General features: G+C 42.9%; 1 protein-coding gene across 9 annotated transcripts in view; it reads left to right on the forward strand.

The window, feature by feature from the left end:
* Nucleotides 1-23,581, forward strand: part of ROBO2 (roundabout guidance receptor 2) — an 888,662-nt gene that overhangs the window by 689,018 nt on the left and 176,063 nt on the right. For all 9 annotated transcript variants that reach the window (XM_030204228.1, XM_030204231.1, XM_030204229.1 and 6 more), the window contains one exon: nt 20,314-20,519. In XM_030204228.1, coding sequence (XP_030060088.1) covers nt 20,314-20,519 — 206 coding nt within the window. The remainder of the gene's footprint in view (nt 1-20,313; nt 20,520-23,581) is intronic.

Below are 23,581 nucleotides of genomic sequence, written 5' to 3' on the forward strand. Positions count from 1 at the left end.
TCCTGCTCCCCCATGCTCCACCACTGCCACGGTGCCTGCAGCTTTCATTTTCAGGCTGTTGCTGTCAGTGATTCACACAGACACTTCAGGACCTTCCCTCTGCCTCATCCGGCACTTGAATAAACAGGAAGTTGCATCAGAGATGGCCGGATGTGGCAGAGGGAAGGCCCTGAAGTGCCTTTGTGAATCGCTGCTGGCAACAGCCAAAAATGAAAGCTGCAGTGGCAGGCAGGAAGAGGCAATGATCCCGGACAGCTGGACCAGCGGGAGGAAAGACAGCAAGGGAATGGAGGAAAAAGAGAGAGCTGCTCAATGTGGGAGGAAGAGGGGGGCTGAAGGAATGGAAGGTAGTTGCTAGACTTCTGGGAGGAAGAGAAGGAGGTGGCTGGATTGAAGGGAGAGAGGTGCTGGACATGGGAGGAAGAGGGGGCTGGAGGGAAGGAAGAGAACGGCTATCTGTGGGAGAAGAGAAGGAGAGGCTGAAGGGAAGGGAGAGAGCTGCTGGACTTTTTGGAGGATGTAAATAATGAGCACAATTGGGCACTCTGAAGCAGAGTGAAAGGGCACTTTGAAACAGGGCAAAAAAGCTGAGAAGTATGTGGACCAGAGACCCCTGATCTGATAAGACATTCCTATGTGCAAGCTGGCATGGGAAAGGTGCAATTATGAATGAACAGAAGAATGAGATTTAGTAACGTGAAGGAAGATAGATGATGAGAATAGAGAACAGAATGATCTCTCAGGAAGATAAGTCCTCAAGTAATGTGAAGCCTTGCTTAACACAAAAGGTATATAAACAATTGGACCAGAGCATTAGGTGGGAGAGTAGAGACAGACCACATGTTAGTGTCCCCTCCTCTCCACATGAGAAACTAGCATTTGTAATTGTAAATTTCTCTTGATAAAGAAATTAAAGAATTGCTTTTCTCATATGCCGGCCCACGTAGTCTTTTATCTCTGTCTAAATTGTGGGTGGCTGGTACATAATAATTTGGAGTAGTAGTAAAAAGAGCAGCCTTTTTAAAAACAAGGAAGAGAAGGAGGGGGACTGGATTGAAAAGAGAGAGAGCTGCTGGACATGGGAGGAAGGGGAGGGAGGCTGGAGGTAAGGGCAGGAGAGCTGCTGGACCTGGGAGAAATAGGAGGATGAGGGGGCTGGAGGAAAGGAAGAGAGCTGCTGGATGTGGGAGGAAGAGGAGGAGGGGGCTGGAAGGGAAGGGAGAGAACTGCTGGATGTGGGAAGAAGAGAAAAGGGCTGGAGGGAAAGGAGAAAACTGCTGGATGTGGGAGGAAGAGGAGGAGGGGGCTTAGAGGAAAGGAGAGAACTGCTGGATGTGGGAGGAAGAGGAGGAGGGGGCTGGAGGGAAGGGAGAGAACTGCTGGATGTGGGAGGAAGAGGAGGAGGGGCTGGAGAGAAAGGAGATAGCTGCTGGACTTCTGGGAGGAAGAGGAGGGGGATGTAGGGAAGGGAAAGGGGTGCTGGATGTGTGAGGAAGAGGAGGCGGGGCTGGAGGGAAGGGAGAGAGCTGGTAGACATGGGAGGAAAAAGAGGAGGAGGGGGCTGGAGGGAAGGGAGAGAGCTTCTGGAATAGCACAAGGTAGGAGGGAAGGGAAACATGCCAGACCTCACAGTGGGTGAGCAGGCAGGCAATCAAGCAAGCAAACCAGATACTGGAAAGGGTATAGAGAGGGAGAGAAGCTGGATGGGGTATAGGGTTGGAGAACAGAAAGATATATTTTCATGGGGGAGGACGAGAGTTGGGAGGCTGGACAGGGAAATATAGGGACACAGAGAAAGGGAGATATTGAACATGAAGGAAGATAGAGGCATAGAGATGGAAGAAGACGGATAGATAGTGGATATAGAGATGGTAGAAATGTCAAATTGGCAGGAGACCTTGGTGAGTGAGTTAAGAGAAGACAGAGGGAAGCAGAAACCAGAACTTGGAGCCAAAATTGAAAAATAAAATGACCAGACAACAAAGGGTAGAAAATATATATTTAGTTTTTCATTTTGTGATTAGAATATATCAGATTTGAAATGTAGATCCTGCCAGAGCTGGTGTTAGATATAGCCGGGGAATTTGGAAGGGGACCCCAAAGCTTACTATTAGGCTGCACTTTCTTCAGCTTCTAACTGGCCTGTGGTTCTCTCTGGCCAGGGGGCCAAGAGCAATTGCCCTAGTTGTAACCCCTAACAACATCTGTGGCATGTGCTATCATTATATTTTGCACAGTGTAGGAGAAAATGCATCTCTTTCTATTTCTCTGGTGCTGTACTACATGCATGATCTGGCCTCTTGGGATTTTGATTTAATTTGTTTATGGTTTGTGATCACTTATTCTGTATATGCCATTTATGTTCTGTGTATGTGACCAACGTATTGTTAACATGAATTTTCTATGTAGTATTCTATAGAAATTTGGCTTGATTAGTTTTCTCGATAGATGTATTGATATTTTAGAACCCCACTGCAATATTTAGGGCCCTAAAATACTATAGGTAGGATCCTTGTTTTGGATGTTTGTCCTGGCATGATAGATTCACTCAGTGTTTTTTTTATAGAAAAAAAGGTGCTGGTACTCATTATGGGCGGGGTCACCACACATGGCTCCACCACTTTTATTGTTACGCCCACATTAGCCACACCCATTATACCAGCCATGGCGCATATAAACAGACATCCTTGAAAATATTATACTAGTATAGGAGAAAAAAATAATGTGATTTTTTTTCATTATAAATAATTTCTGTAAGCTGTTACAGCTCCAGTATACCCAGTGCAAAATAAGACAGCAGATGTAAATTCTCAAATTGGACATATTCCAAACACTAAAATGAAAATAAAATGATTTTTTTCTACCTTTGTTGTCTGGTGACTTTATTTTTCTATCCATATTGGTCCGAGTCTCTGATTCTGCTGCTCTCTATCTGTTCTCTTAACTCCGTTTCCAGGGCTTCCTTTCCATTTATTTCTTTACTTTCCTCCTTTCTTCTTCATTTCTTGCCCTACATCCATAAGTAAAAGCTGTGTCCTCCTCCGTGGAATTGACTGGAGGAGGTATAACGTGGATCCAGCTTTTGCCTATTTTCTCCATCCATGTGCAGTTTTTCTCCTCTCTTCCCTTTCCCTCCATCCATGTGCATCTTCTTCTTTTTTCTTTCCTCACCTCCATCCATGTCTAGCACTTCTCCTCTCTCATCCCTTCCATCCATGTTCAGCATTTCTCCTCTCTCTTCCCTCCCCTGTATCCATAAAAAGCAATAATTCTCTCTCCCCTCTCCTCCATCCAAGACCAGCATTTCTCCTCTCTCCCTGCCAACTCCTCCATCCTTCCATGTCCAGAGAATCTCTCTCCCCTGCCCTCCCCTCTCATCCATGTCCAACGATTCTCCTCTCTCCTCTGCCCTTCATGTCCAGCGAATCTCTCTTCGCTGACCTCCCCTCCCCTCCATGTCCAGTATGTCTCCTCTGCCCCTGCCCTCCCCTCTCATCCATGTCCAGCAATTCTCTCTTCCCTGCCCTTCTCTCCCCTCCCCTCCATGTTCAGCATGTCTCCTCTCCCCCCTGCCCTCCCCTCCATGTCCAGCAATTCTCTCCCCTGCCCTCCCCCCTCCATGTCCAGCATGTCTCCTCTCTCCCTGCCCTCCCCCCTCCATGTCCAGCATGTCTCCTCTCTCCCCTGCCCTCCCCTCATCCATGTCCAGCATGTCTCCTCTCCACCCTGCCCTCCCCTCCATGTCCAGCAATTTTATCTCCCCTCCCCTGCCCTCCCCTCTCCTCTTCAAGTCGCAGCAAACTGGAAGTGAAGGCAGCGCAGCAGTGCTCACTGAGGCAGGCACGCAGGCAGGTTCGTCTCCTCTTGCGTTGCTTGCCTCTTAGCACTTCCCGCTAAGGCCATTTTTACCGCATGGGTATAAAGGCTGATTTTTGCAATTTCAGCACTAATGGCCTTGCGCGAATTTGCCCATTAGCACATGACCATTAGGCCATGAGCACTTAACTACACCTTTTTTGTAGGTGTTACAGGGTCACACGATAACTATGCTTTAATAGTGCTAACCGATTAGTGCAGAACATTCTTGCTTCTCGTCCTGGACCTGCCCCAGCATTAAAAAATAAAGTTTATTTTTTTTAGCACGTAGGAAACATGATCATACTGCAAAATTGCTATGGGATGCCTCAGTGCTCCATGCAGTAAGCACTTTTTTGCTGTGGTAAGCACATGTTAGTACTTACTGCTTCTTAGTAAAAAAGACCCCTATATGAGTGCCACTGAATATTGGGCTGTATGTGCCTGTCATGTATTTTTTGGTCTGCTGAGAAACAGTGCTGTTCCTAGGTTGGCTGCCACTCGGGGCAGATAGCTGCTGCGCCCCCCCCCCCCCCCCCCCAATGCATCACCATTCCCCCAGTGAATCACCCTTCTACCTGTGAATCATTACACACACACACCCCCACCCCCGACGTATCACCTCTACCCCCCATGCTCATCGCTCTTACCTCCTGGGGGTGCAGGGAGCAGTCGCATGGCTGTCTGCTCCGCCAGTTTCCTGCCCCGAAACAGGAGGTAATGTCAGAGGGAGCAGCTCTGCAGCTGCTCCCTGCACCCCCTTGCAGAGTGCACCCGGGGCAGACCTCCCCCACCGCTCCACCCTTGGTACGCCACTGCTGAGAAGTTTAGGGTCAGTAGAAATGACATGTTTTTAAAAAAACTGTTTTGTCATGTGACAGCACTAATGTGACTAATAGCTTGAAAATGAATATGACTTGTGAAATGCAATGAAAATATTAAATTAGAACAGTGGTTCTTAACCCTGTCTTCAGGGACAGGGCACACCCAGCCAGTTGGGTTTTCAGGCTATCCACAAGGAATATGCCTGACAGAAATTTGCTAACAAAAAAGCTGTGTTTGAACATCTCCTTCATGCATATTCATTGTGGATATGCTGAAAACTTGGCTGCCAAGGACTGGGTTTTGAACTACTGTATTACAAGAAATCTACATTCTATTGCACCTGTCCTCCGCAGATGAGAGGATAACATGACTGTACTTAAGAGATGATGCATTATATCCCACCAAATCAATGATCAATATTTATTTGTAGCATTTGTATCCCACATTTTCCCACCTATTTGCAGGCTCAATGTGGCTTACATTTGCCATACTGGCGGATGCCATTTCCGGGTAACAGAATTACAAATGGTATTGCATTAAGGAGCATACATACATATTAACATAGCTTTCTTGTTTGTAAGTTACCATCAGTGGTGTACACATGCTCTCTGCTTCCCAATTTAGGCAACGAAGGAAACAGAGATGTACATGTATAGTTTCTGGATGCAAATCAAAGATATGTTCCACCTAATATTGTTTATTAAGATGTTTTAATATGCATTGTGTTGACATTGAAAGTAGTATTCTATATCATAATGTGTACTACCTGAATAATTTTACTGCTATAATTACCTATTGCCCGGATCTTGCTGATTCTTGATATATACTGCCTTATATAAGAATAGCCTGGGTCAGACTAATGGTCCATCTAGCCCAGTATCCTGTTTCCAACAGTGGCCAATCCAGGTCATAAATACATGGCAGAAACCCAAATAGTAGCAACATTCCATGCTACGGGGCAAGCAGTGGCTTCCCCATGTCTGTCTCAATAGTAGACTATGGACTTTCCCTCCAGTAACTTGTCCAAACCTTTTTTAAACCCAGATGTGCTAACCACTGTTATTACATTCTCCAGCAAAGAATTCCAGAGCTTAACTATTCATTGAGTGATAAAATATTTCCGCCTATTTGTTTTAAAAGTATTTCCATGTAACTTCATTGAGTTTCCCCTAGTGTTTGTACTTTTTGAAAGAGTAAAAAATCAATTCATTTTTACTCGTTCTACCCCATTCAGGATTTTGTAGACCTCATTCATATCTCCCCTCAGCCATCTCTTTTCCAAGCTGAAGAGCCTTAACCTCTTTAGCCTTCCATCATATGAGAGGAGTTCCATTCCATTTATCATTTTGGTTTCTCTTCTTTGAACATTTTGTAATTCCACTATATCTTTTTTGAGATACAGCGACTGGAACTGAACACAATATTCAAGGTGAGGTTGCACCATGGAGCGATACAGAGGCATTATAGTATTCTCGGTCTTATTTAGCATCCTGGCTATTCTGGCCGTCACCACACACTGGGCAGAAGACTCCAGTGCACTGTCCACAACAACATGAATTTCTGCAAAAAGACAGTAAATACATTGTAATGAATTAGCAAAATAAAATGCATGTGATATTGGAGAAATGCTTTTAAAGTCTTTGATCAGACAGTAGCTGGCAGTTGTTTCATTTGACAGGTTGGTGGTGTTTTGCCTTGTTGGTAATATGACTTGGGAAAGGAGCCATCACTTTTCATGGCCAACTCATTTCTGCCAATTGTATATCCATTATAGAATTAACTCATATGTTAAGTGAAATGAGGGCTAAAATATGCCAGATACAATAATGTTTCTGGTCTACATTTTATTGATCTGAAAGTGAAAAAGTCTTTATCGGAGATAGTTTCCAATTGAGCTTAAATCTGAAAGGGAATTACTGCCGCGGTGTGTTGAGTTGAATGATAATTGCCTTGATTATGGATTGAACTAAGAGAGTATTTGATGTACTTGAAATTCACATCTGGTACTTTCTTCTGAAATACTGCTACATAAATCCACCATCTCTCCCAGGATGAGAAAGCTAAAATCTTTTTAAAAAAATGATGCTGCTCTTCAAGGCAAAAATAAGTATTCAGTTTAAAAACTGCAGGTCCTGAATATCATTTTAGGAATCTTCCATTTATTTCTGTTTAGTATGCATTTAACACATAGCTTAAAAACAGCTAATGTATCATGTTAACATCTATTTTTATTTATTTATTATTACATTTGTACCCTGCGCTTTCCCACATGTGGCAGGCTCAATGCAGCTTACATAGCAACAATATAAATAATACAAAGTCGTAATAAGAATATACAGTTTGTGGTAAACGCAAAACTAATGGGGTAAGCGGAAAGTAAGTAAAACATAGGAGGAATTGGGTTCAGAAGGAAATGAGCATTAGGAGGTAAGCGTAAAAAGATGGAAAGGGATGGACATGCCTAGGGTGGAATTTCATGTAAGGCAGTAGGGATTGCACCTTGTAGTTAACTGTTAATACAACAGATAATGCAGAAAAGTTAAGTACACCTCTAGAAATGTAGTTAACCGTATTTTAGATTAATGGCTACAATCATTGCTTTATATTAGCAGCAGAGCTTGGTACAATTAGTTCAAATTATTTTTTATTCATATATTAATAGTGTTAAGGGTCTCTTTTACTTAAACTGTTCTGGCATTTACCAGAGCGGCAAAGAGAGGAAGCCCATAAGCATTGAATGGGTTCCTCTCATTTGCCGCGCAGGAATCGCTAGCGTGGTTTAGTAAAAGAGGCCCTAAATGCATTTTATGCCTAATTTTATTTAGGTTAACAAAGGGATTTCCAAGTCTGAAAATTCACAATTAGCAGGATATTTTAAAAAAAGATCATTGAATACATAGCCTCTTGTAAAATAACTATAAAGGGACAGAGAAACACCCATGTGCCAGTACACAAGAACCTAAAAACTGCTGTACTGCATTGGATCAAAGGGCCATCAAACTCACTATCCTGTATCCTTCAGTGGTCAATACTGGTCATGTTTACCTAGCAGGATCCTCCCAAAATTAGAAAGATTCAATGCTACTTTTACACAATGATAAGCAATGATTTCCCCCATGTCTAGCTTAATAGCAGTTTATGGGTGTTTCCGCCGGGAACTTGTCCAAACCTTTGTACTTTTTGAAAGAGTAATGATGGGTTGGGGAGTACAAGAAAACTGGGGAAGGAGCAAAGAAAGCTAGGAGAGGTCAATCCTTGGGAGAGAGAGAACTGAAGGAGGGAGAGGCAGAGAGAGCTGAGGAAGAGAAGAAAAAGTGAAAGCTGGGGGAGGGGGAGGTTGAGATTTGAATAGCAGGGGGAGGTGCTGACAGTGAGATGAGAGGGGTGAGAGCAAGCTTCTGAGGTGTTCAATCCAAAGGTGTGATAAAGCAAATGATTCTGGAAAGCTGGTATTTGAACCAGTGGCGTAGCCAGACCTGAGATTTTGGGTGGGCCCAGAGCTAATATGGGTGGGCACTATATATATATATATATATATATGGATAGATAAATAAATTTTAAACTAGGCACTGCAGAGACCATCCCCACCCAAAAACCCACTAAAATGAGAGAAAGACAACTTTTTTAAAATTAAGCTAGCTAGGCACTATTAAAATTTATTGTTGGGGAATTTTTGGGTGGGGATGGGCTCCTCATTGCCCTAGGCACCGGCACGTCTACCCCCCCCCCCCCCCATCCAGAAGCCCACTAGCAGACCACAGCCATCATTTTGATTTCAAAAGAATAATCAAAATGCTGGCAGGTCATGGTGGTGGGCTTCAGGGTGGGCTCTTCACTGCAGGGCAAAAAAGGGTATATTTTAATCATTAAATATATACATTTTTTTGCCCTAGGCAGTGAAGTGTTTACCCCACCCAGAAATTCCACAACAATAAATTTTAATAGTGCCCAGACCCCAGCTAGCCTTAATTTAAAAAAAAATTACATGATGATTATAATGGAAAAAAAAAAAGCATTTGCAATTTTATAACCTGCTGGCTGCTGCTGGGCTGGGTTGGGCTGCTGGCAGCAGGCAGCTGCTGCTTACCTTGGCACTGGTAGTAAAGTTATGGAGGCAGACACTACTGTTGAAACTTCTGGAGTGATCGCTTGTGAACTTCCAGGTCCTCCGATGCCAATTCCCACGTCCAGGGCCAGGCTGAGGCTCGCCTCGCATAGTGCACGTGCGCACGTCCAGTCATTAGCGCCGCTGCTACTACCGCTACTGCCGTGCTGTGTAGGATCCGGATGGAATCACGATGGGAAACTACGACGCAGCGCGCTGCCTGCGCGGCCCTGCAGTGCATTCACGAAGGTAGGCGTCGGCGGGCTGATGTTTGGAGCCTACCCTGAAGACCTACGCGGATGCTTGGCTACCGCGACGGGGCTGCTGCTGCAGACTGCAGCAGTGTGTGTGTGCGCTTGGGTGGTGGTGGGCGGGCGGCGGGCCTGAGCGAAATCGGGATGGAATGGATTCCTCCGTCGTCGTGCCGTGCTGCTGCTCCTGCAACTGTGTGTGCTTCGGTGGGTGGGCCTGGGACGAAATTGGGCGGGCCTGGGCCCACCCAGGCCCACCCGTAGCTACGCCCCTGATTTGAACATGTAAACCCCCTAAAATGTAGAGGTGTAAAAGAGGTATGATAAGGTATGGTTTGAGTAGACTGAATATGTTAACTTGTATTTCCCCTTATACAAGAGGAATATACATAGAGGTGTATTTTCAAAGCACTTAGACTTACAAAGTTACATAGTAACCTGTGAAACTTTGTAAATCTAAGTGATTTGAAAATGAGCCCCCATATGGTGGCCAAAGATTTTCAATGTCAGCCCTTACAACTGCTTGCTTAAGTGTCATCTTGAAGGGACAAAGGCCAATGCTACCCCCTCTCTGTCAGTAGCACAAAGTCACTGACATTCTCTCTAACAGCCAGAAGACCCTCTCCCATTAATTAGCATTTACGTGCACTACGTTCTAAGAATATTCTGTAACGTGGTGCGCATAAATTGTAAGTCGCATAGTTGAAAAGTAGACATGGTTATAGGTGTGGAATGGGCATTTCTAAAATCTATGTGTGTGGTTATAGAATACACCTGCTCTATGCCTAATTTTGGCATCTGTATTTATACCAGGTTTTCGTTGGCATAATTGACCACAACTAAATTTAATTGTGTGGACCAGCACTCAGTGTATTCTATATACCACATGGAAATTTAAGACTATTCTATAAAATTTAGGTATATGCCTAGATGTATTTTTTTTCTACGTGGAGTTTTCAGGTGCCATATATAGAATCTAGCCCTATACAAAGTAGTAGCTACATCTTGCCTTATAACAGGAAATTGCAGGGCTCTATAAATATCTACTGGACTGTATTTCCTTATTTATGTTTTATTGGGATTTACTGTAAGTCTAACAGGGCCCCTCTATAAAGGTCTCTTCAATGTATGCCATTAGGAAGTTTGTGAAGTCCTGCTCCTAACTCTACTACATAATGAAGTATGTGTAATATAGGACATGCTTTATGTTGATTAAAATTGTGTGTGTGTGGTTTCAAGGGGGGGGGTGGGGGTGGTTCCTGACATTATCTAAACTGTTATGCTAGTATTCTATAAAGAAAAGCAGGTGCCTTCTTTCCTTTTTTGAATAGGCTCCAAATAGATGCTGCTTTATAGAATTGTCCTCCACATGTAGAAAACAAAATACAGCCCTAATTACCATACTTTTTTTCTACCAATAAAAATAATATAAAGCAAATACTTGGAATGTCAGACCCTTCTTTTCCTTTTACACATCCACAGAAAAAGTCCCACAATACCCATGAAAATCTTTGGTGTTAAAGTGTACTATTTGAAAGATTTACCACCACACTTTTTCCATTTGAATTGCATAACCAGCAAATTAGCAATCATTCCTATTCATTTTCTAGAAAAGAAAGTATTGATTTGAGCATAAAATATGGAATAGCTTTCCTCAATAACCATCCAGTTCTACTTATAGATAAATTCATTTCACTGCTCATGGCCAGCTAAAACATATATACATACATTCGGACACAGACACACAAGTTCCTTTTTTCTTCCTCGAATAAAGTCAATATTAAAATCAGGTTTCTCACTAAAAACCCGGCAGAGCCAGAAATATCCATGCATAACGTATTATAACATTTTATTTCCTTTCCTTTGTCTTTTTTTCTCTTGGTATACTGAAGGTGGTGGTGTTGCTTTTAGGGAAGGAGGAGGAAAAATAAAATTAGGCTGACTGAATGGGCGTTATGATCTTCCTCTGCTGTGTTATTCTATTTATATATGCACATATGGTTGATACTGAAAGCATTTATGCAGTAGGTGGAGGCATCAAACTATTTTAAACAAAAAAAAACATTTAGGGGGTAGTAGTCTAGCTGTGTTAAGGCACTAACTCAGATTATTTGCTCTTAATGTGTGTTAAAAGCTTTAACATTTAGACACAGTATCCTAATGCAGCACTAAACAGCAAATGCATGTAAAGCAGCTCTTCATAATGTAAATACAATACTATGGCTTGCGATGTGTACCAGATGTGATTGCTGCTCGGGGGGGGGGGGGGGGGGGGGAGGGGAATGGTGATGCGCAATCTATGCTGGTGGCTGGACTCCAGCAACTTGATTCACGGCACAAGTCTGGAGGTGCTGGAATCTAGATCAAGAGACCTTCAACACCACCAAAAGTGGAGGAATGGCCTAGGAATGGCATATGTTTGCTTCGTCTTTCCCATATACCAGTGCTAAGTCTTAGAATGACCTGCCGAAGCAATTAAAAGGGATATCAGACCATCAATTATTTAAGAAGTTCTTAAAGACATTCCTATTTACGAAAGCCTATTCCATACCAAATCCCACTATTTGACTCTCCTGTTGTAGTTTGAAGTGGGACTCTAACCCAATTGCTCTTGTTGGACAGTTTTTCCTTTCCATGTCTTTTCTGTGAATTCATCCCAGCTCTGTCATCCTATGTTTATACCTTTCTTTTATTGTAATTTTGCCTGACCTACTGTAAGCCACACTGTGCCTGTGCTTGTGGGAAAATGTGGGATAGAAATGCACTAAAATAAATAAATAGTGGTTAGAGCACTGGTCTTGACATCCAGAGGTGCCCGGATCAAATTTCACTGCTGCTTCTTGTGATCTTAGGCAAGTCACTTAACCCTCCATTGCCTCAGGTATAAGCTGAGATTGTGAGTTTTTTCAGGGACAGGGAAATACCCAGTGTACCTGAATGTAACTCACCTTGAGCAACTACTAAAAAAGGTGTGAGCAAAATCTAAATAAATAAAAATACGTAAGTTATTGAGGTCTACAAAATCCTGAGTGGTGTAGAAGTAAATCAATTTTTTACTTATTCCAAAAGTACAAAGACTAGGGGACACGCAAGAAAGTTACATGGAAATACTTTTAAAATGAACAGGAGGAAATATTTTTTCACTCAACGAATAGTTAACCTCTGGAAATCTTTGCCGGAGGATGTGATAACAGCGGTTAGCATATCTAGGTTTTAAAAAGATTTGGACAAATTCCTGGAGTAAAAGTCCATGGTCTGCTATTGAGGCAGATATGTGAAGCAACTGCTTGCCCTGGGATTTGTAGTATGGAGTGTTACTACGATTTGAGTTTCTGCCAGGTACTTGTGACCTGGCTTGGCCACTGTTTGGAAAACAGGATACTGGGCTAGGTGGACCATTGGTCTGACCCAATATGGCTACTCTTATGTTCTTATGTTCATAATGCAGGTGTGGGGCTGCCCAGTGATGGACCTGATGCCATCAGTGGGAAACACCAAGTGCCCCGCTTCATCAGTTGCAGACAGGACCCACTCGTGGAGGGGAAAGATGCATTGGTTCAGCTGTGGCTGGCGCGAGGTCTGCTGTATCTGTTCTCTCCTTGGCCACTGATAGACTGGTGGTTCAGTGGATCAAGCGTGATCATGGGTCAGTGATTTTGAGCACACCAGACTGGCCTCGTCACCCACGGTACTGGGATATGGTACATCTGGCAGCGGGCCTTCCACGTTTCAAGTTCATTAGGATTTACTATCCTGTCCCTATATACGAGTACATCTGAACAGCTTATAATCTAAAGAGAGAGGAAAGAATGAGATGAGGAGGGGGCAATAGACATGACGAATAGGATAAAGGGGAATGAACTACAATTCTGATAGGGTAGAAGAGGAAAAACATAAGGGAGGGGATAAATTTCTTTCCTGCAGGCTTGATTCAGGGCTAGTATTGCCCTCAGGCAGCAAATCCATAAGCATCTGTTTTAGAATCCTCTAATGACATTTGGTGGCGAAAAGAAATTTGCTGCAGTGAAGTGGACCGTAAACTGAGATCGCATTCCTAGTATGTTTGTGTAAAATTTCTCAAACAATGGCATGGTCAGCTGGTTTGAGTGGAGGATCTTAAAAGTCATGAGGTGGAATGCGGGGTTAGTACTCATGAAAGATAAGGGGGCATACTTGCAAAAGACGGAGTTTTGGAATTTGAAACATTTGTCCTCTTTGGGGGACACAGCACAGGTTCTGCAGCATCCAAGGCATCAGTGGCCTGCTGGCTCAAGAGGTCGATCACTTCCACTTACATTCTCAAAGGCTGCCCTGTTCCTCAGCTACTTAAAAAAGCACTTTCGACTAGGGGGATGGCAGTGTCGTGGGCTGAGAGCAGTTTGATTCTGCCGCTGGATATTTGCAGGGTGGCAGTCTCGTCATCCATGTACTCTTTCATTTCTCATTACAGGATCAATGTCCAGGCGAAACAGGACACGATGTTTGGCGCCTTTCTGCTGGTTGCATGGTGCCTGCCCAAATATTCATTACTTCTGGACTGGTCTTGAAGGGCTGACAAGGAAGGAGAAATTAGGTCTTACCTACTAATTTTCTTTCCTTTAAGTCCTTCAGACCAGTGCAGCACCCACTCGTGCATTCTGGATTGCTTTTTAAGACACTTCTACTGCTTTCATTTCACGTCTCTTTTGTAGGACTTCCTTGCTAGGGGTAGCTCTGTACATAATTGTTACACTGGTTGCTGTTGTGTGTGATGTTAAAAAAACAAAACAAAATGACATAACTGAGGTTAGCCTCTGACTTATGTGACTTTGGGGAGATTACAGTGAAGTTTTCTGTGGGCAGAATAGTGGGGAATTTTTGTTTTATTTGGTTTCTACTTTTTTTGTTGCATATTAATTGGCACAAGGCTATTATACAAGCCTCAGAAATTGTGTTCAGTCTCCATCTGCTGGTAAGGGAGCATGACCCATATGTCAGCTGCTGGACTGGTCTGGAGGGCCTAAAGGAAAGAAAATCAGCAGGTAAGACCTAATTTCTCCTTCACTGCTACACTATGCCCGGATACAAGCACTGAAAATTAGAAGATTGGGCAATCACCAGCATCCTTTGCTGTACTAACTTTTTCCAGGTAGTTTCTTAGTAAACAGACTGAAAATCACCACTAACTGGGTCACCTCCAGCTCTTCTTAGATGCTACCAGTGGACCACCTCAGTAATAACTAGATAATACCAGTGTGGTCTGAGCAGCTATTCAGAGGCACTAGCCAATTAATATTTGGACGGGATTTGGTCAGCATGAGTTAACCAGGTAAGAGCTGCTCCTACCTAGTTAACTCACACTGAATATTGATCCCTGGATGTTTTTCTTCCCTCATAAGGTTTATGATGAAGAATATGAGCAATTTTAAAGTACCCTCTAGACTGAATTTAACCAGATTTAAGTTGTGGTCTCAGTATTTATAGTTTGGTCTTACCAGAGACTTCTACAGAAGCACTATCACTTCCTTTTTTCTACTGGTCATTCCTTTCCTAATGCCCTAAAGCATCTTGTCTGGTTTACCACCACCTCTTCTAACTATTTAGCTACCTTAAGATCATCAGATAACAAGATGTTCAGGTCGCGCTCTTCTTTCACGTGCAGAAGAGTTTTACCCCCATGTTGTACCACTTCCTTGGGTTCTTATAGCCCAAATAGATGGCCCTGCATTTTTTAAAATATTAAATCTCTGCCAAATTGCAGACTCTCCCTTAAGTTTTTACACCATCTAGGATGCCTACACTGTTGCAGATATGGTATTGTCTAAAAAAAAGGCAAGGCTATCTCAACCACCTCTTTGCAATTTAACTTGTTGTAAAGAATCGGACCAAGGACTGATCCTTGCACACATCACTGTTAATGCCCATTTTCTTAGAGTGAATTCCATTCACACTTATCTTTTGTGCCTCCTACTCAACCAATTTCCAGTCCAGTCATTTACTTTTACACCCATACCAAGGGTGTTCAGTTCTTTTAGTCACCTATGCAGCACTGTGTCAAAAGCTTGGCAAAATTCCAAGCACACTACATCTAGCACCCTCATGTGATTGAACTCTTGGGCCACCCAGTCAAACATCCTGATCAGATTTGTCCAACAAGACCTACCACCGGTAAAACTATGCTGCCTTAGACCCTGTAGTCCATTGTTTTCCAGAAAGTGCATTATTCTTTTATTTGCTCACCATGAAGGTCAGTCTAACAAGCCTGTAGTTCCCGTCTTCCTCCTTCCTTTCACTTGTATGGAAAGAAATCACATCCACCCATCTCCTGTCCTCCAGAACTACTATGGGAACAGCTTTCATTGTGGCATATCAGGCTGGGAAAACTAGTTACTTATGGTTTCTGAGTACAGAGTATCTCTGGTACTAGTTACTGACTGACAGTTTCTATCATATTGAGTGAAATATTTAATCATTTTATTGGGCTGATTGCAATGGCTTAGTCACTAAAGGGAATTTTCCTGCTGTGGTCAGTCTTCTGTCTAATGCATGATAGATTTTCTGGTCCATCCATATCTTGCAGATGTTACTTTTCATTGGGAAGTTTACATAATATTAAGCACTGCATGCAAAGTACAGTACATCAGAACATTTTTAATTACATGCCAAATATTCTGCTGTTCAGAAAGGAACAAGAAAAGCAAAGATGCTTACTGTCCTATTTAGATAATCCTACTGTGTCAGCAAAATCCTGAGGTTTTTTCCTTACTGAACAGATGGCACAGCAACTGATTCTAAAGTGGAATTATTTATGAACAGAAATGTGTTTGCCAGCAAGTGAGCATAAGCATACACCCCATCCGTGGGATGTCCCACTTCTGGTAGAGCTAAAGGTAGTGCAGAATGTTTGATGAATTACCTCAAGCATGAAAATGTTAATGTGAAGTCATTAGATAGAAGGGGACAAAGTTCAGCTTATGAAAGAAAAAAATGTTCCCAGAATGTGAGGAAATCAGCAACCCTACACAAAATATCAACTTATCTTTGTCTAGGCGTTTCTGCTTCTTTTTTTGACCAAATGATTGTTTGAAATTAGGGCTGCATTTCTCAAGTAAACTGTGAAAACTGTGAGGCTGTTTATAGCTATTCTGCATGTTGTTTTAGATTCTTTAAGTTGTGATTTCTCAATTTGTATTTCTTATCTTTTCATTACTTTTTATTCTTTAATTTATTTAGGGTTGCATTTTGATTAAAATTTGTAAGTGTGATAAAAAGTAAGTTATGTATTTATTTTCCACTGCAACTCCTTGCGACTCTGAGCAATGGAGGGTTAAGTGACTTGCCCAGAGTCACAAGGAGCTGCTGTGGGAAGGAAAATAAATAAATAACATGCTTTTAATCACATGATTAATTGCAATTACATTTTTTAGCAAATTGCAGCCCTATTAGAAATGTCTATCTACTTTAACATTTTATTTTGTCTCTTGCTTTTAAACATCTCCTAGTTTGATGACACTATTCAAATGTTAATGTTCAATTCATTCTTTCAATATAGCTAGTTTGAATGAGTAGAATGCATCATCATACTCTATTTGGTCATTTTAGCTCACCAGCAATGAGTATATGCAACCATACGGCATGTACCACATCAAGAAAAAACTGAATAGGCTGGCCACAAACCAGCAGATTCCTTTTCCAACAATAAAGTTTAGAGGTCCATCTACTAAGCTGCAGTAAAAACTGACCTTAGTGTGCCCTTGCACAGGTTTTGCCTGTGTGCTAAGGCCATTTTTACTGCTGATTTGGTTGATTTTCCATTTTTTTTTATTAATGACCTTGCACTAAGGGGCACTTTCACTAAGCTGCAGTAAAAGGAGCTTTTCAGTAGTGGTAGTGGCCTTTTTGCTGCACGCAGAGGCCCTTTTTATCACAGTGGGTACAAATCCTGAAAAAGAAATTGCCATGCTGTAACTTTGCACTTACCCCGCAGCCATTTCAGGGGGAGCACTTACCGCCACCCAGTGAGGTAGTGGTAAGGGCTGCAATGCTAACCCAGCAGTAACCAGGCAGTGTCCGGTGCTGCCCGATTACCACCGGGTAACCTCCTACAGTAATATTTTTCTGGAATTTCCGGTATTGGCTGGGGGCAGCACTACCAACTGAGACCGCATTAGGCCTGCGGTAATTCTGATTTGCTATGTGGCAAGCCCGTTACCGCACGACAACCCTTTAATATAAGGGCCCTTAATATTGCCATTAGTAGGGAGCCATTAAAAAAAAAATTACCCTGTGAGCACCCTATTTTGTAGGCAGTAAGGGCTCATGCAGTAATCATGTGCTACCTAGTTAGCACATGCTAATATAGATGTGCTAACTGATTAGCAACGAATTCCCACTCTCCGCCTCCCAGACATGCCCCCCCTCAGGCACAATATTTTAAAACATTATTAGTGCATGGTTAACAAGCACACATTTGGCACTTACATGGGATATCTGAGCGCATCCTGCAGTACACAGCCTAGTAAAAAGGCCTCTAAATAAACTAAGCTTTTCCTACTCAATATGAAGGTAACCAAAAAGATGGCTCAAGAGGAAATAAGGGGTTGATATTCAGCCTATGCTGGTAAGCTGGCCATTCACAGCTGTGGGCTAAGTTAAGCCCGGATATTCAATTCCAGGGCATATCTGGCCTACAGCATTGAATATCCAGGTTAGTGCAACAACCCGAACGTTAACTAGATATTGGCCTACATTGAGACCAGTGCATAGTTGCTGGTTAGCAAACTGAGTATCATCGCTGACTAAGTAGGGGCTTTGCTCAAACTCTTCCTCCAGTCCACTCCAAAGCTAGCCAGTTAGGGAATGGCCACTTAGTATCAATATTTGCCCCTCTTGCCTGGTTAAACCCTTTTGAATATTGATCCCTAAGTATTTAATGCTTTATAAGCTTCCTTAGTAAATTAACTGTGTTAAATGGGGTTGGGTTGATCAAAGTCAGAAAGTCGTTAATCAATGGCAAGTATAGAACAAACCAATGTTTTTTTGAGTGTGTTTAAAAGCTACTGTAAGGGCAACAATCTTTGTTAGTTCTTGAATTGGGAGCCTGATTGGGGGGAGGAGGTAAACTTAGGTCTTTACATTCTGTGCCACTACATGGGGCTGGCAAATCAAGATCATTGTAGTGGGCCTGGTATTAGGTTTTATGTAGGAACTGGTAACCATATCCCCAAGGAACTGAGATGGTCCTTCATTAGGGATCTCTAGGAACAACATTGTGTTCTCAGCAACTTGATGGCTCTTTAGCTGAGCTTTGTGGAACCCATGTGAGTAGATCCATAACCCTTGAAATAAGTTGAAGTGATTAAAGTGTTCAAGCTGTGTATGGATATGATGCAAGTCAGGAGTTCGCAATGCAGTCCTCGGGACACGCCCAGCCAATCATGTTTTCAGGATAACCACAATGAATATACATGAGATAAATTAGCATGCACTACCTCCTTCATAGGCAAATCTGTCTTTTGCATATTCAGTGTGGATATCTTGAAAGCCCAGGCTTGATGTGTCCTGAGGACTAGGTTGAGAACCCCTGGTGTTAATGAATCGGAACCAGGGACGGACTGACCATTAAGACAATAAGGCAGTGCCCAAGGGCCACAGTAATCGGAGGCTCACTGTCCCTTAGCTTCCATCTAATTTAATCACTTTTGATAGGTGGCTGGGAGCCCATGATCCTTATTGCCAGGGACTCAGATCACTTTCAGTCTGCCTTTGATCTGAGCATTTAGACCTTGGACTGAATCTGTTGTGAATACTGTGAGCCAGTTCTGTCTTGAAGTATTTGAACTTATTACTAAGGATTGTAGATTCTCTCAGCTCTATGCCATGAAGAAAAGTATCAATGTTTTATTCTCCCTACCATCCACCCATTCCACGTACCATTTCTTTCCTCCTCCTGTATCCAGCATGTCCCCTTTTTCTCTTCCTCATACCACTTTCACTGCTTTCCCCATTCCAGAGTCAAACAGGAAATTAAATACAGCACCAGCGTGGGCCTTGAAGCACAGCCTAAGCTCAAGTGCTGTTGCATCCCACCCCAGCCCCTCCAAGAGGAAGTCCCATGTCAAAAGAGGAGGGGGCAGGGCATGTCAGTGCTTAAGTGTGGGCCTGTGCTTAATTCAGTTTCCTGTTTGGCATCAGAATGGGGATTCCAGTGGCAGAAGGAAGGGGAGAGGTGAGATGCAGTACTCCTGACCTGCCACCATCACCTTAGGCAAACACATAGTCCACTAGTGGCAGGGCCGGGCCTAGCTGGACTTATCCAGGTAGGAGCAGCTTTTACTCAGATAAGTCTTGTTGATTAATGGGCCTATAATATTCATCTTTTGAGTAAATAAAATTTCTAGATAATCAAATCATCTTTCAACCCTCCCCTGGCCATCATAAATAGTACAAAAGTCCTCACCAATAGAAGTCTGTACTCATTTCATTTTCCCATTATCTTTCATCATCCAAGCCCAAATGTATAGAATGTGTAACCTATAGGAGCCAACTTTTCAAAATGATTGGGAGTGCTAAACCCAATGAATATTACCCCTCCCTCCATAATCAAGGAGTTTGTTCAATATTGGGGGTACTCAGGCACCCACAGAGCTGGCTCCTATGGTGTAACCTTTAAAATAAGTGCAAAATGAATCCAAAAAGTCCATAAACCAAGGGAAAATGCCAGATGAACTGAATCTGTTTTCCCTGGGCACATCCCTAGTCACTATCAACCTGAAACAAATTCAGTATCTGACCTTGAGGTTTAAGACTTAATACTGGGATGTGTACAATAACAATTTTCATTTCTCTCTCTCTCTCTTTTCATTTTGATATTCTGTTTGCCCTTATCTGTCATTACTTTCATTTCCTTTGATGCTTATTTTGATAGCAATGGCCCTCCACTAATCCCCACCCCCAGCCTGACCTTCACTTTGCCCACCTACCTCTAGAGCCCATGTAATAGACTTTGAAATCAACGGTAACAATCCTCAGTTGCTCTTGCCCTGTCATGTCACTTTAGGTCTTTGAAATGGAGCAGGAGCTATTCCTAGTTGTCCCCACTGGCCCTGCTTTCCAAATGGTATATTAGCACTTAGGTGACCGATGCTGCTGCCAGCCTCAAAAGTTATTTTGAATATTCATCCTTTATGTGTGCAATCTCCACACCAGTTTCTACTCTGTGGCTGTCGATCAGCATAGTACATACTATAGATATGAACTTGTGAAATAACAAACTCATTAATCTTTGTTTTTAATTAGTTTTGACAGATAGACCTCCACCCATCATTCTCCAAGGTCCAGCTAATCAGACACTAGCAGTGGATGGGACTGCCTTACTGAAGTGTAAAGCAACTGGTGATCCTGTTCCTGTTATCAGTTGGTTGAAGGAAGGGTTTGAGTTTATGGGAAGAGATCCTAGACTATCCATCCAAAATCAAGGCACATTACAAATTAAAGTTCTCCAGGTGAGTACTGTCTCTAAACATCGATAAATAACTTGATAATGATTTTTGAAGGAATACATTTTTGTGTTTCAATGTCTTTCTGCTAATTTGATCACTGTAGTCTGTAAATAATCAAAACTAGACACCTTGATGCAAACCCTGCTCATTCTTTTAGCCTCAAGGTTTGCAACTATAATAGGAGCAAAACTAAAACAAATGTTTCACTTTGATTATTCTCCAAAGACAAATCACATGCAGAGACTTGTCTGCCTTCTCTGCACTTAATTTTTCAGCACAAAACTTTTCACACAGTTCAGTCCCGTACTTTCTTCCCATCTTTAAGACCACCTCTGCAATTCACAGGTAAAGTTCACACATTATTGAGAAATATGCGCAATTAACAGCAGAGAGAGAGAGAGAAATCAAGGAGCCCATTTTTGCGGATGAAACACTCGTTTACTAGAGGTTATTATCCTCCCTAGGTTTACACCATTGACCTTAGCATAAAACTTCTACTAAGAAAAGGAAGAACTAGGTAACCAACTGGTTCCCAGTCACTGAGGCCAGGCTGACCCTTCCAAGTTTTATCAGTTGCATGTACAAACTTCTTGAAGGTAATTTTTAACAGGGTGCCTAGGTTAATTGGGGAGAGTGATGCACATTTTTAGTGCATTGGGGGTCTATATATCTTTCTAAAATACTAGCACAAATTGTGCCTAGATTGAAGACATGTAAACATTTCTATGTATCTTATGAAATATATAAATTGTGACTAGGCATGCTCTGCCCACACTCTGGCCCCAGATACACCTACCCCCGAATTCTATATACTGCACCAAACGTTAAATGGCAATTTGTCAGATAACTTCCACTCTAAAACGACAGTTACACACCAAAATGGTGGTTATGTGCATAAGTGCATATAGGTGCTATTCTGTAACTTGGTGCCTAAGTGCTGTAGCTCATAACTTCAAGGGGGTGGGATGGGAGGGTCAAAGTATTCCAACCATTGCAACATATGCTTTACAGAATATTGTCAGTTGTGCGTGCATATACACCTGCATTAGAACAAGCATAAGCATTTGAGCCTAAATTTAGGTGCATCATTGCTGACCTTCTATAACAGACTTTTTCCTCTTCTAATATATATGTACACACTGTCCTACTAATGTGATCTCATGTTATAAGAGCCCATTCACACATGTAAATCAGCACTTTATATATGGAAATAGTTTATACAATTACCTTTATAGAGGTTTATTCTATGACAGGGCATCTATCAAAAGTGCTGGTTATAGACCCTATTTCAGGTTTATTCTTGAAAGGAAGTAAGCACCTGCTTACAATTATGACTCCAAATGTACACACGTGTAAATCATGATCACTTGCACTGGTCTTGCAGTTGGTGTAAATGTCTGTGTCAAGGCTTGTGATAATAATCTATAATTTGAATGCGTAACTCTGCATCCTGCCCAACGTCTGCCCATTTGCACACCCATTGGCAAAGTATGTGCCTTCTAGTCATGATGTACTTTTCTGCTGGTCAGTAGTACACTGTAAGAAGTCATGTACACATGTAAGTAACCTCTTGAACTTACTGTTGTGTCTTCTTGCTGCTTATAGGTGGCTCTTTACAGAATTACCCCTAATGCTCATTTCTTGAAGGAAAACTTTAAATTCTTAGACACAATCAGGGTGATTCTCTAGTAGCAGGCCAAAAAATAGACACACAGAGGGCACCTGGTAGGAGCCTATTCTATAAAGCAGCAGTTCTCAACCGGTGTGTGTTGGGACCACCTAAAAGTGTGTCATAGGGCTGGCACACAGTAGCATTTTTTAAAAGTGTGTGGCATGTCTCTTTCTCCCCTCTTCCGCCACACAGGCCAGCAGTGCTTCCTCCTTTTTCCTCAAACACCCCCCCAAGTCCAGCACCACTTCCTGCTTAATCTTTTTCCTTCCTCAAACTCCCTCAGTCCATCAAGCCTGCATTGTTTGCTAGCCCCTGCAGCGTTAACAGGCTGTATGGGCTGGCACCGGATCCTTCCCTTTGACAGTTCCCGCCAATGTGTACACAGGAGGTTATGTCAGAGGGGTGGGATGCAGCAGAAAGATGGCTATGGCGCCGGCCCAGGTAACCTGTTAACCCTGCAGGAGCTGGCAGACAATGCAGGTTTGACGGACCGAGAAGGGAAGGGAGGAGGGAGAAGGAAAGCAGTGCTGGACTGGGGGAGGGAGTGAGGGAAGGAGAGAGAGCTGTGTTGGACTTGTGTGAGTGTATGAGGAGGGAAGGTTTGAAGGAGAGGGACCAGCATTGATCTTGGGGTGGGGGTTTGAAGAAAGGAGAGTGAGCAATGTTGAGGGGTGGGTGATGGAAGAAGAGAACAGTGTTGCACTTTGGGGGGGGTTGAGGGAAGAAGAGGGAGCAGCATTGGACTTATTGGCGGGGTTGAGGGGAGGGAAGGAGAGGGAGCAGCATTGGACTTGTTGACAGAGTTGAGGAAAGGAGAGGTTGCAGCACTGGATTTTATGGGGGGGTTAAGTGAAGAAAATAGAGTGATAATGGACTCATAGAGGAGACAGAGAAGAAGAGGGACTGGACTGTTGCTGGACTCACAGCAAAGGTTGAGGGAAGAGGAGGGAGAGGTTTTGAACTTGAGGGGAGGGCTTAGGGAAGAAGGAAGGGGGAAAAAGATGTGCTGGGCCCATGGGGGAAGATGGAGGGAGTGGGAAAGATTCTGTACATCCAGGGGGAGGGGGACAGGAGACATGCCAGACTATTGGTGATGGATCTGGGGAGAGAGGAAGAAGACGACAGAGTATGAGGTAGAGTGATGGGCAGAGGGGGAGATGGTAGACTATAGGGGGAGGGTGCTGGGTAGAGGTGGAGATGTGGACCATGGGGGGATGAAGAGAGTGACTGAAAGAAGTGGAGAGATGCTAGACCTATAGAAGATACAGCTACACAAACCCTGATTCCGTGATCCTTCCTGTGTCCTGTAGGTGTTAAACCACACTTAGCAGGCTTTCACATCTGGTATGCAGTTTGTCGCCCACCCAACCCTGGAAGGCACACAGAATTGGGA

Source organism: Microcaecilia unicolor, chromosome 5 (genome assembly GCF_901765095.1).
Source record: "Microcaecilia unicolor chromosome 5, aMicUni1.1, whole genome shotgun sequence".
Lineage (NCBI taxonomy): Eukaryota > Metazoa > Chordata > Amphibia > Gymnophiona > Siphonopidae > Microcaecilia > Microcaecilia unicolor.